General features: G+C 41.5%; 1 protein-coding gene across 5 annotated transcripts in view; it reads right to left on the bottom strand.

Annotated features, from left to right (window-relative positions):
* Window positions 1–14,097, bottom strand: part of ANO4 (anoctamin 4) — a 273,092-nt gene that overhangs the window by 79,993 nt on the left and 179,002 nt on the right. For all 5 annotated transcript variants that reach the window (XM_089694243.1, XM_089694247.1, XM_089694275.1 and 2 more), the window contains one exon: window positions 10,464–10,570. In XM_089694243.1, the coding sequence (XP_089550369.1) occupies window positions 10,464–10,570 (107 nt within the window). The remainder of the gene's footprint in view (window positions 1–10,463; window positions 10,571–14,097) is intronic.

Raw genomic sequence — 14,097 nt, 5'->3', positions numbered from 1 at the left:
GAAAAAAAATATAAAAATAGCCCCATAAGTCAATAAGAATGTGAGTTGTTGGTAGGACAGTGGAAGCTTTTATACCACCTATCACTATGCTATACTGCACAGGGAAATGACAAAGAAGGTTTGAGACTTCCTCAAACATTATATGAGCCTCGTTGACTGTAGGCACACCCCAACAGCGTTTAAGTGCTCCAAAAATGAACTGCAAGCTCCACTTAAGATGTCTTTAACGCAGTGTTTCTCAACTCCAGTCCTCATGGACCCCCAACAGGTCATGTTTTCAGGATTTCCCTCAGATGAAACAGCTGTGGTAATTACTAAGGCAGTGAAACTGATCAAATCACCTGTGCAAAATAATGGAAATCCTGAAAACATGACCTGTTGGGGGTCCATGAGGACTGGAGTTGAGAAACACTGCTTTAATGGAAAGGCCATGCTGTTTTGGCTAGGAGTGTTTTAGAAAACCACAGTTCATTTCTGACCTAACAGTTATTCACAAAAAAGTTTGGTGGCCTTAGACTAACAAAATATCCCACTAAAACTGTATGTGAGTATATTGTAAGCTTCGAGGAGCAGTTTCTCCTAACCCTCTTGTATTGAACTGTATTGTTGCTGTATTGTCTCCCTTTATATTGTAAAGCGCTGAGCAAACTGTTGGCGTTATATAAATCCTGTATTATAATAATAATAATAATAATAATTGGTATAAGCATATAGCAGAAAATATAAGGGTAAAAAAAACACTCAATTTTAGTTTGTTAATGGTCCAAGTAAGTAAACTTGGCAACAAGTTAATTTTCTTGGCCATTTTTATGAATTAATCAGCAAAAATGATGTGGCTGTATTTAACCAATAACAAAAATAAGAAGTTCAACTGTGAAAGTCAAACAGGATAAGTGTTTATGTGTTTCAAATTGACTGCAAAATTTTAACATCAAATTTGTGCACTAAGTGATTTGAGTTATTGCCTAATGAGTAACACATTCATACTCTGGATACTGATTACAAGACTCTGTTTAGACAGAAGCATTCATTGGTTGTCCTGACCATGCTTCGTTTACAGCTCCAGCACCTTTATTATCATAATAAAATCAAGAAGCATGAAAGAGAAGAGTGCTATCATAATCACTTGAGTAATGCATAATGAGCACACATATTTGCTGAGATGCGAAAATCACACAAGTAGAAAAGTCACCTATGTCTTAATTTGGAACTATCATCTACAGACAATGACCTAACTGCAGAGGATGCAGGAGGGACCATTCCTGGATCTGTAAGGTCAAGAGGCTGACCATGACTGCAAATTGTGTGCAGTGTTCTCACTTGACATTTTTGTACATAATAAATTAGCATTTCTTATTCCATCTTGTAATTACCTTCAGTTGTTAAAAGCAATGTATAGCTTTTTAGTGTTTATTGTTTAACCAATGAATCAAATAGATCTGATTGATGCTAATAATATTATTAAGATAAAATAGATAATGTTTTAGAAAAAAAATATGTATAACTTATATATATAAATGGGGGCATACTGTATATATTTGCTTATTATAGAACCATACTCGGTTTCCTCCTTTGCAATGCTACACAATGGCTGGGCTTCACTGCTCCTTCACAAAATGTTATCCTATACCTGGCCATTTTTCAATATTTCCATAGCACATGTTCCTGGAATAGGCTCAGAAAATAACAGGTGCTGCAGCAACAGCCAGCTGGAGACTGGAATCATGCATAGTATAGTGTGAATATTTGCTATACACCACGGATCTTCAAGTACAGTCCAGGGGCGGACTGACCATTTGGAAACTCAGGCACTGCCCGAGGGCCCGGGGGCAGTAGGGGGCCCCATGAGATGCCCCTGGTACCTTTTTCATAGGCTTTTTTGAGTTTGGGCAAGGACACAGGGGCCCCATGATCCCCTATTGCCCGGGGGCCCCATGAGTTGTCAGTCCGCCCCTGGTACAGTCCTAATATTTTTTTTATTGAAGAGTTATTATGTTACAGCAAAGGTGCAATTTTTCTGAGCTGCACAGGACCCCTTTGTTGTGCATATGATCAACGCATGCCTGATGAAGGGGTCCTACATGCTCCGAAACATTGAACTTCTTTGCTGTGATCTAATCTCACTTCAATAAAAAATGTTTGCCTGTATTTGGCCATATGCATGATTTGATTCCATTTCAATACCATCTGGGTTAGCATTTTCTGCATGAAAAAGTGCCTTTGTGCAATACAAGCCCAGTTTGTTTTACAATAGACTGAATCATGGTGATAGACAGAATCCATGATGGAGGAGTCCTTAGTTTTTGATTATTTCATTTTTTTTGTTTGTAAAATATATATATATAGAGCTGTTACACCTCAGCTTCCCTTGCTACAAGTCAGAGAAAAGAGCTTAACATCTTCTCAGAAGCATCTGCCATAATCAATTCAAGACCACTTGTTCCAGTTTCTACATATCCAGAGACCCCAACTATCCTTACCCCAGCTACTCTACTTACCCAGAAGCTTGGGTCCGTTCCTGTTCCACCTGGAAACTTTAAAACAGGAAATATGTGCTATGACCAGTGGAAGCGAGTACAACACCTCTCCAACCACTTCTGGAATCGTTGGAGAATGGAGTATATTTCTACTCTGCAGGGACGCAGAAAATGGCAACGCCTGAACCCTAACATTAAAGTTGGAGATCTTGTTCTGCTGAAGGACCAGCAAGCTGAAAGAATCGAGTGGCCTATGGGACTCATTGTAAAGAGCATTCCTAGTGATGACGGCAAGGTACGCAAGGTGGAGGTGAAAGTTGCAAGACAAGGGACTGTAAAGACTTTCAGCAGACTTATCACGGAACTTGTTCTGCTCTTGCCCTTTGGAGAATGAACTTGCTTGCGTATGCTGCTGGATCCAACCTGTGACTTGAAGAAGGAAGTGTCTTGAACTTTAATTGATACATCTTGAAGCCTTACGTTATGATTGTTGCAATATATTTTCATGTTCTTTTTTTTTATGTCTTTCAGGTCTTCAAGACATCAAGCAAATTGCACTGTTGTTTATTTGCAATTGTATAACTACCGTTATGGTTTAAATAGTGACATTTACAATGCCAGACGGGGAGTATGCTGTTACACAGTTAATATTTATGTTAATGTACTTGAGAGTTCATATAGTTTATTCTTTGTACCATTTCCTATGGACATTTCTATAATTAGTAATGCTGCCATCCAGTGGTCTTATTTGGTAATGCATTTGTTTTTCATGTTGCCTCCCTGAGATCTATGACACAATTCCTTTGTATATGAAGCTCCTCCCTTCTTCTTGAGTTCAGCACTTCCTGTGTCATGGAGGCAGCTAACAGACCACATGTAACAGGGACACATGTATTCTGCATAGTACGCTACAGAAAGTATCATCTTTTGACCGCATAATACTGGAAACCATTCATTCTGCTGTATCCTGTTGTCACATGTACAGAATAAAGCAACTTCTGGATGAACACAGTATTGGTGAGTTCAAGCTATCTGATAAGGATTGTCTACAGTGATTATATCTGCTTATACAGGCTAGGCAGAGAGGTCTCACAAGGGATAAATCGCTATCACAACAATCTGAGTCAGAATAGTCAAAAGATGCATAGAATCCCTACAGCCTGCTGTGTATATGTGTGTGCCTAATCTGCAATCAAGCTCAGTGCCATCCGCCATCTTGCAAAGCACATGGTCGCACAAGCTTACTGCACTTCATGTGAATGTTGAAAACTGTTTCTCTGCATTGAACTGTGTTACCCCACCTGTCTAAGCTGCTGTTCGTCTTCTTAAAGAGACAGTACCAATTTTTGCAGAACAGTAAAAAATGTCTAGACAAGGCTCTGAACACTCCTTTATGGCCGAACCAACGCAGATACATCATTCCTCTGAACCAGCAGACGTACAGGGAGCAGATTCTGCAGACATTCCCGAACAGAGCGTAAAACCCAAACGTACAATAAAACCGACACAGAAACTCAGGGAAAACTATGAAGCCACTAGAGATGAGTTCTCCAGTAATCTGTCAGACCTCTGGGACCGAACTTCACAATGCATGTCAGTTTTGTCACACTTTAATGATCAACCAGCTGAATTAAGAGACTCTATAAATCGCCTATCTGCTGTGTATGAACGCTATCAGCGGCTGTCTGTAAAATACTCAGCTTTCTTGCAGGACTCTAATATAGAGGATTCTTCAGCAGAACTGACCAGGACTGATGCACTAAACCAACAAAGGGATCTTGCAGTGCAAAATGCTAAGTTTAAAGCAGAACTCCGCATTACTCAACTGCAGGAGACCAGATCTCACAGATCCACCTCAACCAAGCGCACTGCACTTTCTTCTAGATCCTCTCGCTCCAGAAGTTCGACGTTAAGCGATAAGCTAATAGAGGCCCTCGCTGATGCTGAATCGAAAAAGGCGCAAGGCTCTTTTACCAGAAAGGAAGCAGAGGTAGAAGCACGCAAGATAGCTCAGCAAGCAGAGATAGAAGCACGCAAGGTAGCTCAGCAAGCGGAGATGGAAGCTCAAAGCAAAGCTCTCCAAGCACAAATGGCTTCTCAGCAAGCAGAGATAGAAGCACGCAAGGTAGCTCAGCAAGCAGAGATGGAAGCTCAAAGCAAAGCTCTTCAAGCACAAATGGCTTCTCAACAAGCAGAGATGGAAGCACGCAAGGTAGCTCAGCAAGCAGAGATGGAAGCTCAAAGCAAAGCTCTCCAAGCACAAATGGCTTCTCAGCAAGCAGAGATAGAAGCACGCAAGGTAGCTCAACAAGCAGAGATGGAAGCATGCAAGGTAGCTCAGCAAGCAGAGGCAGATTCCCAAATAAAGATTCTGCAGATGGAAGGGGAGGAAGCAGCTTCCCTAGCAAGGCTGAAAGTTCTTGAACAAGCAATGGGACAAAGTACAAATTCAGATTGCCTTATCCCAGCAGAACTGGAAGATCCAGTTGAACGCACCAGTGAATACGTATTAAAGCATAACATTTGTGAAGATACAGAGTCATCTTCTGTACCTCCTACTAACAACACTGTTCTGACTCTCAACACAGAGACCTCTCAGCTCCATATGCCTAAGCCTCTTCAAATGTACAACACAAGTACATCTATGCAGCAAACCTCATCAACTCCTGCCAACAACAAGGTGACTTCCAGTGACAAGTCGCAGCTCAAGCCACAGCCAGCACAAGCCTTAGAGACTACACCACAGTTAAATGCTCATGCAACATCATTTTACCGTGGTAAATCTCACCCTAGATCACCAGAGAACTTTCACACCCAAGGGGTTTCACAAGTTACTTTGGCAACAAAGAGTGAGAGATCAGACTTGAATGACTTTGCCAGATATATGATTCGCCATGAGCTCATTAACACCAGCCTCTCAAGGTTTGACGACTGTCCAGAAAGCTACAGGGCCTGGAGATCAACCTTCAAGGCTGCTATTGCTGATCTCAACCTTACTACTAAGGAAGAACTTGATTTGCTCATAAAGTGGCTGGGACCAGAATCTGCAGATCGTGTTAAAAGACTGAGAACAGTACATGTTGACCACCCAGATGCAGGTCTTGTTGCTGCATGGGCAAGACTTGAGCAAGCCTATGGTAGCTCTGAAGCCATAGAGAGCGCTCTATTCAAGAGACTGCAAAACTTCCCAAAAATAGGAAACAGAGACTATCGCAAGCTCCAAGAGCTAAGTGACCTCCTCATGGAGCTAGAGTTGGCAAAGACAGACCCACGTCTATCTGGACTAAGCTTCCTGGACACCGCTCATGGTGTCAACCCAGTGGTGTCTAAACTGCCATACGGCCTGCAAGAGAAATGGGCACAACAGGGCTCAAGGTACAAAAGAGACTATAATGTATCCTTTCCTCCATTCTCATACTTTTGCAGGTTCATTAGTGATCAAGCCTGGATGAGAAACGATCCCAGCTTCAGCGAACCAAACTTGCCTGCTTCATCCTCATCATCATCAAGGTATGATAACTCAGCAGCTAAACGTAGAGACTGTACTAGAGCAATATCTGTTAACAGGACAGACATCTCGCCCTCCACAACCTCACCTACTGACCAAGGCATTGTGGATGCCAGAGATAAAGACCCTGATCGTCAGTGTTCTATTCACAAGAAGCCTCACCCTCTTAAGAAATGTCGTGGGCTTAGGGCAAAGACTTTACAAGAGCGCAGGGAGATTCTCCAGAAACTTGGAATATGCTACAAGTGCTGTGCTTCTTATAACCACTTTGCTAAAGACTGTAAAGTTGTCATCAAGTGCACAGAATGCGGTAGCGACAGACATGTTACAGCCATGCATTTTACTCCACTTCCAGACAACCCGCAGCAGCTACCTACCTCAACCCCTGTCTCAAATTATGGCGGGGAGCAACAAAGTCATGCTCTAGCCAAAAGTAATGTTTCTTCTTCATGCACAGAAGTCTGTGGAGAGGGACTGGATCACAAATGCTGTGCCAAGATATGCCTAGTCAAGATATACCCAAAGGATCATCCTGAGGAAGCTGCTAGGATGTATGCCATAATAGATGAACAGAGCAACAGATCCCTGGTTAAGCCTAAATTCTTTGAGATCTTTGGCTTAGAAGGTCACGCCACACCGTATACTCTCAGAACCTGTTCTGGTCGTGTAGAGACCTTTGGCAGAAGGGTCGATGGATTCATGGTCTCTCATATCAAGGATGGAGAAGGCATACCCCTCCCAACATTAGTTGAGTGTGATCAGATACCAGATGAAAGAGGAGAGATTCCTACTCCAGAAGCTGCATATCATCATCCTCACTTAAGGCACCTTGCTGATGAGATTCCTGTGATGGACAAGAGTGCTGAAATCTTGGTCCTGCTAGGAAGAGACATTCTCAGAGTACATAAAGTACGCGACCAATGCGATGGACCTAACGATGCCCCTTATGCACAAAGACTTGACCTAGGCTGGGTAATAGTGGGCGATGTATGCCTGGACAGAACATTATCTGAGATCCACTCCTTCAAAACTTACATGTTGGGAAATGGACGTGCATCCCACTTCAAACAGTGCCCTCACCATTATGAAGTAAAGGAGAAGCCTCTTGACATCATCCAAGTACCTGATGTTACTCCTGTTCCTTGTGATGACAACCTAGGTACCACAGTGTTTTGTACTACAACAAGTGATGACAACAAAATAGCCTTGTCAGTCGAAGATAGAGAGTTCATCAAAATAATGGACGAAGAATTCTTCCAGGATGAGTCTAACAGCTGGATCGCACCATTACCTCTTCGTGCTGCAAGGGCCACACTCCCAACCAATCGTGAACAGGCTCTATCCAGATTCAACGAACACTAAAGAACAGGCCTGAAATGAAGGAACATTTCATCGCTTTTATGAAAAGGATCTTTGACAATGATCACGCCGAACCAGCGCCACCACTTCAAAGACACGATGAGTGCTGGTACCTGCCTTTCTTTGGAGTGTATCATCCACGTAAGCCAAAACAAATCAGGGTAGTATTTGACTCCAGTGCCAAGCATCAAGGCATATCCCTGAACGATGTTCTTCTCACTGGCCCGAATCTAACCAACAACCTTGTAGGTATACTTATGAGATTTAGAAGAGAACCAGTTGCCATAACTGCTGATATTGAGCAAATGTTTCATTGCTTCATTGTACGTGAAGACCATAGGAACCTCCTAAGGTTTCTGTGGCACCGTAACAACAACATGGACAATGAGATCATTGAATACCGCATGAAGGTACATGTTTTTGGAAATAGTCCCTCACCCGCTGTTGCAACATATGGTTTACGAAGGACTGCTCTTGATGGAGAAAAGGAGTATGGTGCGGATGCTCGACACTTCGTTGAGAGAGACTTTTATGTTGATGATGGACTTAAGTCTTTACCTACAGACGAAGAAGCCATAGACCTGCTCCAAAGGACACAAGGTATGCTTTCCGAGGCTAACCTCAGACTACACAAGATTGCCTCGAATAGTGTCGCTGTTATGAAAGCCTTTCAACCTGGCGATCATGCCACTGGGTTTAAAGATTTAAATCTTGGGATGGACATGCCACCTGTACAGAGAAGTCTGGGCCTATGGTGGGACTTATTAAAAGATACCTTCGGCTTTCAAGTCGGCTCTGCAGACAAACCATTTACCAAGCATGGTGTTCTGTCAGTGGTGAACAGCTTATACGATCCATTGGGATTTGTGGCTCCCATCACCATACAAGGTAAAGCATTACTTAGACAGTTCTCAGAGTCTATTAAAGATTGGGATGCTCTGCTGCCTACAGACAAGCTTCCAAAGTGTGAGTCCTGGAAACAATCTCTACATGCCTTAGATGGAATCAGTATACCACGCTGTTACACCTCAGCTTCCCTTGCTACAAGTCAGAGAAAAGAGCTTCACATCTTCTCAGAAGCATCTGCCATAATCAATTCAAGACCACTTGTTCCAGTTTCTACATATCCAGAGACCCCAACTATCCTTACCCCAGCTACTCTACTTACCCAGAAGCTTGGGTATGTTCCTGTTCCACCTGGAAACTTTAAAGCAGGAAATCTGTGCTATGACCAGTGGAAGCGAGTACAACACCTCTCCAACCACTTCTGGAATCGTTGGAGAATGGAGTATATTTCTACTCTGCAGGGACGCAGAAAATGGCAACGCCTGAACCCTAACATTAAAGTTGGAGTTCTCGTTCTGCTGAAGGACCAGCAAGCTGAAAGAATCGAGTGGCCTATGGGACTCATTGTAAAGAGCATTCCTAGTGATGACGGCAAGGTACGCAAGGTGGAGGTGAAAGTTGCAAGACAAGGGACTGTAAAGACTTTCAGCAGACCTATCACGGAACTTGTTCTGCTCTTGCCCTTTGGAGAATGAACTTGCTTGCGTATGCTGCTGGATCCAACCTGTGACTTCAAGAAGGAAGTGTCTTGAACTTTAATTGATACATCTTGAAGCCTTACGTTATGATTGTTGCAATATATGCATGTTCTCTTTTTTATGTCTTTCAGGTCTTCAAGACATAAAGCAAATTGCACTGTTGTTTATTTGCAATTGTATCAACTATTATGGTTTAAATAGTGACATTTACAATGCCAGACGGGGAGTATGCTGTTACACAGTTAATATTTATATTAATGTACTTGAGAGTTCATATAGTTTATTCTTTGTACCATTTCCTGTGGACATTTCTATAATTAGTAATGCTGCCATCCAGTGGTTTTATTTGGTAATGCATTTGTTTTTCATGTTGCCTCCCTGAGATCTATGACACAATTCCTTTGTATATGAAGCTCCTCCCTTCTTCTTGAGTTCAGCACTTCCTGTGTCATGGAGGCAGCTAACAGAACACATGTAACAGGGACACATGTATTCTGCATAGTACGCTACAGAAAGTATCATCTTTTGACCGCATAATACTGGAAACCATTCATTCTGCTGTATCCTGTTGTCACATGTACAGAATAAAGCAACTTCTGGATGAACACAGTATTGGTGAGTTCAAGCTATCTGATAAGGATTGTCCACAGTGATTATATCTGCTTATACAGGCTAGGCAGAGAGGTCTCACAAGGGATAAATCGCTATAACAACAATCTGAGTCAGAATAATATATATATATATATACACACAGGCAAGCAGGTGACCAATTAGCCATCTCTAATTTATCAAAATATTTCCAAGGTTAGGGTTTTGTGTGTGTTTGTGACCCATGTTGGACTCAACTGAACAGTCAACGTGTCCTTAGCCTTTACAGTATACAGTATGTGTGTACTTTGAGCTCAGGCTCTTTCATCATCTAGCCCTTGTTTGACTTTAGTTCTGCTCTTCTTACCTGTACCTTCTTTCAGCAATCCTAGAAGATACTTGTTCCATACAGAGGAATTAGATTTGCCCAGCAGCACATACTTACCTTTCTTTTAGCGTCTCCACTGCTCCATTCAACTGCTTGGAGCAAATGAAAATCTTGTTTGTGCTTTGAGGCACCAGAGTGGTATCTTACAAAGGGCTATTGACACCCTGTATGACAACAGTGACAGCTCACAATTCCAAAACATAAGCAAAACATAAGCAAATTTAGTACAATATTAAACCAATATCAATCTTTTTTATTTTTAATACAGTAGGGAATCTTAGTTTTTGCCGTCTGTGTCCTATTGGGGAGATTTCCTTTCACTTCCTGTTCAGAAGATACAACAGAAAGTGAGATAAAATGGTGTTAACCATTCACTCTTAGACAGTTTTAAGTGTCCCCTTTGATAGTTGTTCCTTCGATTCCTGTAATGGAGACAGCTCAAGTTTGAGGATTTTCCCTTACCTTAGCCTGGATACAGAAGTTACTAGTACCTGAAAGACCTAAAATAAGTTCTAATCTTCACTACTCTATCTAAACTTAGAGAAACATTCTGGCTTTAGGTACATATTAACACTTGCAATCTGAGTTACAGGACTTACCAATTTTATTTTTCCCTTCTTCGTATTTAATTCTTTGTAAAATATGATGTACAATCCGACTTCTTGTGGCATTGTTGAAAAAAGTGTCTTTGTTGTTTATGATAAAACTGTAGAATAATAAAAAAGCAATTTTGTAAGAAAAAAAATACTTGTACTGAACCTACTTTATGAGAGTTCCTTTCTTCATACAGTGTTCACACCAAACAAATATTTTGTGAGTCTGAGAGAACTCATGCTGATTCATAGCATGTAAAAGTAGCTCTGTCTCAAAGAGTTATTATTACAAAATATATTATATTTAAAAAGCCATTCTAAACATACAGGGATCACCCATACCATTATGACCCCTGACAGGTAAAGCAAATAAAACTGAACATCTCATGACAATGACAAAGGGGATGGGATATGTTAGGCAGTAAGTGAAGATGTTGCCCCTGAAATTGAGGTGTTGAAAGCAGAGAAAATGGGCAAGCGTAAGCATTTAAACAGCTTTGACATGGGCCAAAACTGTAATGGCTAGATGACTGAGTCAGAGCAACTCCAGAACTGCAGCTCTTGTGGGATGTTCCTGGTCTGGTTCCTAGGTCGGAACCTATCAAAATTGGTAAAAGGAATGATAACCAACAAACTGGCGACAATGTCAAGGCTCATTGATGCATGACAGAAGCCTGTTCTTTATAGTCCAGTGCTACTGTTGCTCAGATTGCTGGAAAAGTGTATCCTTGTTCCGATAGAAAGGTGTCAGGACACACAGTGCATCACAGTTTGTTGTATATGGGGCTGTATAGCCATAGACCGGTCAGCATGGCCATGCTGACTCATGTCCACAGCCAAAAGTGCCTACAATGGGCACATGAGCAACAGAATTGGACCACAGAGCAATGGAAGAAGGTGGCCCGGTCTGATGAATAACATTTTCCTTGCATCATGTAGAGATTGTGTACTGTACTTACCTGGGGAAGAGATGGCACCAGGATGCACTATGGGAAGAAGAGAAGTGGGCAGAGGCAGTGTGATGCTTTGTCTAGTGGAGTCCATGCCTCAATGGGTCAGGGCTGTTTTGGCGGCAAACAGGGGGCCTACTCAATATTAGGTGGGAGGTCATAATGTTATGGTAGATGTTATGACTGATCGGTGTATGTTAAATACCATATTTCAGATTGCATAATCCATCAAAATCTCAATGATTAAAAGAAACCTCTACTGAGAGAATGGGAAGGGTTGACATTGCTCACTTCTCTCAGAAAAATGTTGCTTATCTGGCTTTCTCTAACTGTCTATTATCATTTGCATTGGTGGATAAGGAAGGAAAAGTTTTCTCCCCATTGGAGTAAATTGGACATTTATTTAAATGTTTTTCCCATTGCTCATGATTAACTGTGGGTTTAGAGATCTGATGCAGATTTTACATGTATTTATTTATGTACAGTATGTTGGTTCAACTTGATGGACATGTGTCTTACTAACTATGAAACTACAGAATGAGTATGCAAAGTCAGAGCAAAGTCTTAGAACTCCTAAAGCAGAACTACACTGCAACTGAGCACCACAAATCAAAAATTCAGTTTAATTCATTTTTCATATTCAAAGCAAATTCATTTCCATCCATGCTTTATTTTTGCTGAGAAATCACTTTAAAAAACACCACCTAGCATTTCTGGTTGTGGCCATCTTTAATAAGGGCAGATGATTCATATTGCAATTTATTTAATTCATGGAATCCACCTGCCCTTAGCTCAGGCATGCATACAGGAGGGTCTACTTAGCTCAGGAACCTCTCCTCCCCTCCTGAAGATTCCTGGGATGTATGGCATCTTTTGCTTAAGCCTGGAAACCATAAAGTAACTGAGGAAATGCCAAAAACAAGTTAATAAATTATACTGTCCTATCTATTTACTAATGCTAGCAGAGTAAGGATTAGGAATAGTCAATGTTGATTGAGAGTCAAGTTCCGCTTTAATATGCATACCTGCTGTGGGTCAGAGACTCAAACTATACTGTTTGATTCATACAGTAGCCAGGCACTTAGAATTGTCAGAAGGTAATCATCAATCACATTCTATCTTTCTCCCAGTTAACGTTTCCATTAAAACCAAGAAACATCTATTTGGTTCCATTTTCACTCCAAAACCCTTAATTTAACTTTTGTTATATTCATTTTTAAAGGGCTTATTTTTTTTATCTGAAAGTCAAATGCCTATTAGCCAGCTCAGACTCATATTAGGCTGTCAAAAGGTGGGGATAAAACTTTGCTCAAGGTCAGGCAGAAGCTAAGGTGCAGAATCCAGGGGCTGTAGAAGTGCTCAGAAATTGATTAGAGGATTATCAAAGGTACTTGCAGACACAGAATTAGAGTTGCCACCTGACTGGATTTCACCTGACCAGTCCGGGTTTTGAACAATGTGTCCGGGTTTCCATCCACCTGAGACCCGGATACATTAATTAGAACAGACTGCACTGGGACTGTTGGCAGGGGCACATTAACACCAATGTCAAGTGTAACAGCGTATACTCAGAGATGGACGCGGTTCAACCATTTTGGTTTCAATCTTCATCCTGGCAAAGGGGTTAACTGTCCTGACACATATATTTCTCCCTTATTCTTCCCCCCATCCCTCTGTGAGAGGCACAGTGACATATGGCAGTATATGTGTGTGTTAGAAGTGTCACAGGCCAGATCCCAGCAGGGGGCCACGAGGTGCCTCACTGTCCCAAGAAAGCTGTACCATTTCACACCTGCTAAGAGATAAGGCAAGCTTTCTCAGGAGTTGAAAGAGATTCTAACCTCATAAAACTTAACTCTGTGTAGGTGACAGAATCAGATAACTTCTGGTAAATCCATTTTTCCCCTATGTCTCATATCTTGGAATATGAGAGACATACATAAAAACCGGACACCTCGTCAGATGGCCAATGAGCCGGTGAACAGTTTGATGGGTCACTCGCCTTGTCTCGGACACTCAGGGAAGCAGAAACATAGATCTCGTGAACCGTGCAGTATATAATTTCATAATTTATATCGAATTAATCCTTAGACTTGTCTGCATAATAATTTACCCGCGGGTGGAATGTCCCTTGTGCAGATGGACAGTTATGGGCCAAAATATGAGTTATGGATGGTTTTTGCTCTAGTTGAGGCATCCGCCCATAACTACACACCCTAAACAGGTTATTGGGCCTTGAATTAAGAGACTCCCCCTGCTGGGGATTTTAAAACAGGCTGTCAGGCCTAAGAAGGGAGTTGAAGACGTCTCCCATTTTTACATCAATACCACCTGGGGAGACCCGTGCCCCTTCTGCTCAGAAACTTGATCTGCTTACATCCAAGGCTTAATGGCAAGCAACCCTTTAACCTCTCTCTGATATCTCTTTCCTGTGCTGTTATTCTCTGTATATTTACATATATATCTTAGTTACATCTTTTTTCTGTAAATATTTTTATTGCACCCGTTTGACCTTTTAGTAATAAATCTTTCTTTCTGAAAGTGTTGAACTGTTTATATAGCTCTGTATTGCAACTCACGAATTCCTGCCTCTAAAGAGACACTACTGTTTGTTTAAACCTCTGTATAACCGGCCTGCGGACCGTTTTATACAGACGATTATTTCAATCATTATAGTGTTATAACTGATA

Source organism: Staurois parvus, unplaced genomic scaffold (genome assembly GCF_062004578.1).
Source record: "Staurois parvus isolate SC_StPar_1 unplaced genomic scaffold, SC_StPar_1.0 ptg000025l, whole genome shotgun sequence".
NCBI classification, from domain to species: Eukaryota; Metazoa; Chordata; class Amphibia; order Anura; family Ranidae; genus Staurois; species Staurois parvus.
This window is presented reverse-complemented; position numbering and strand designations above follow the sequence as displayed.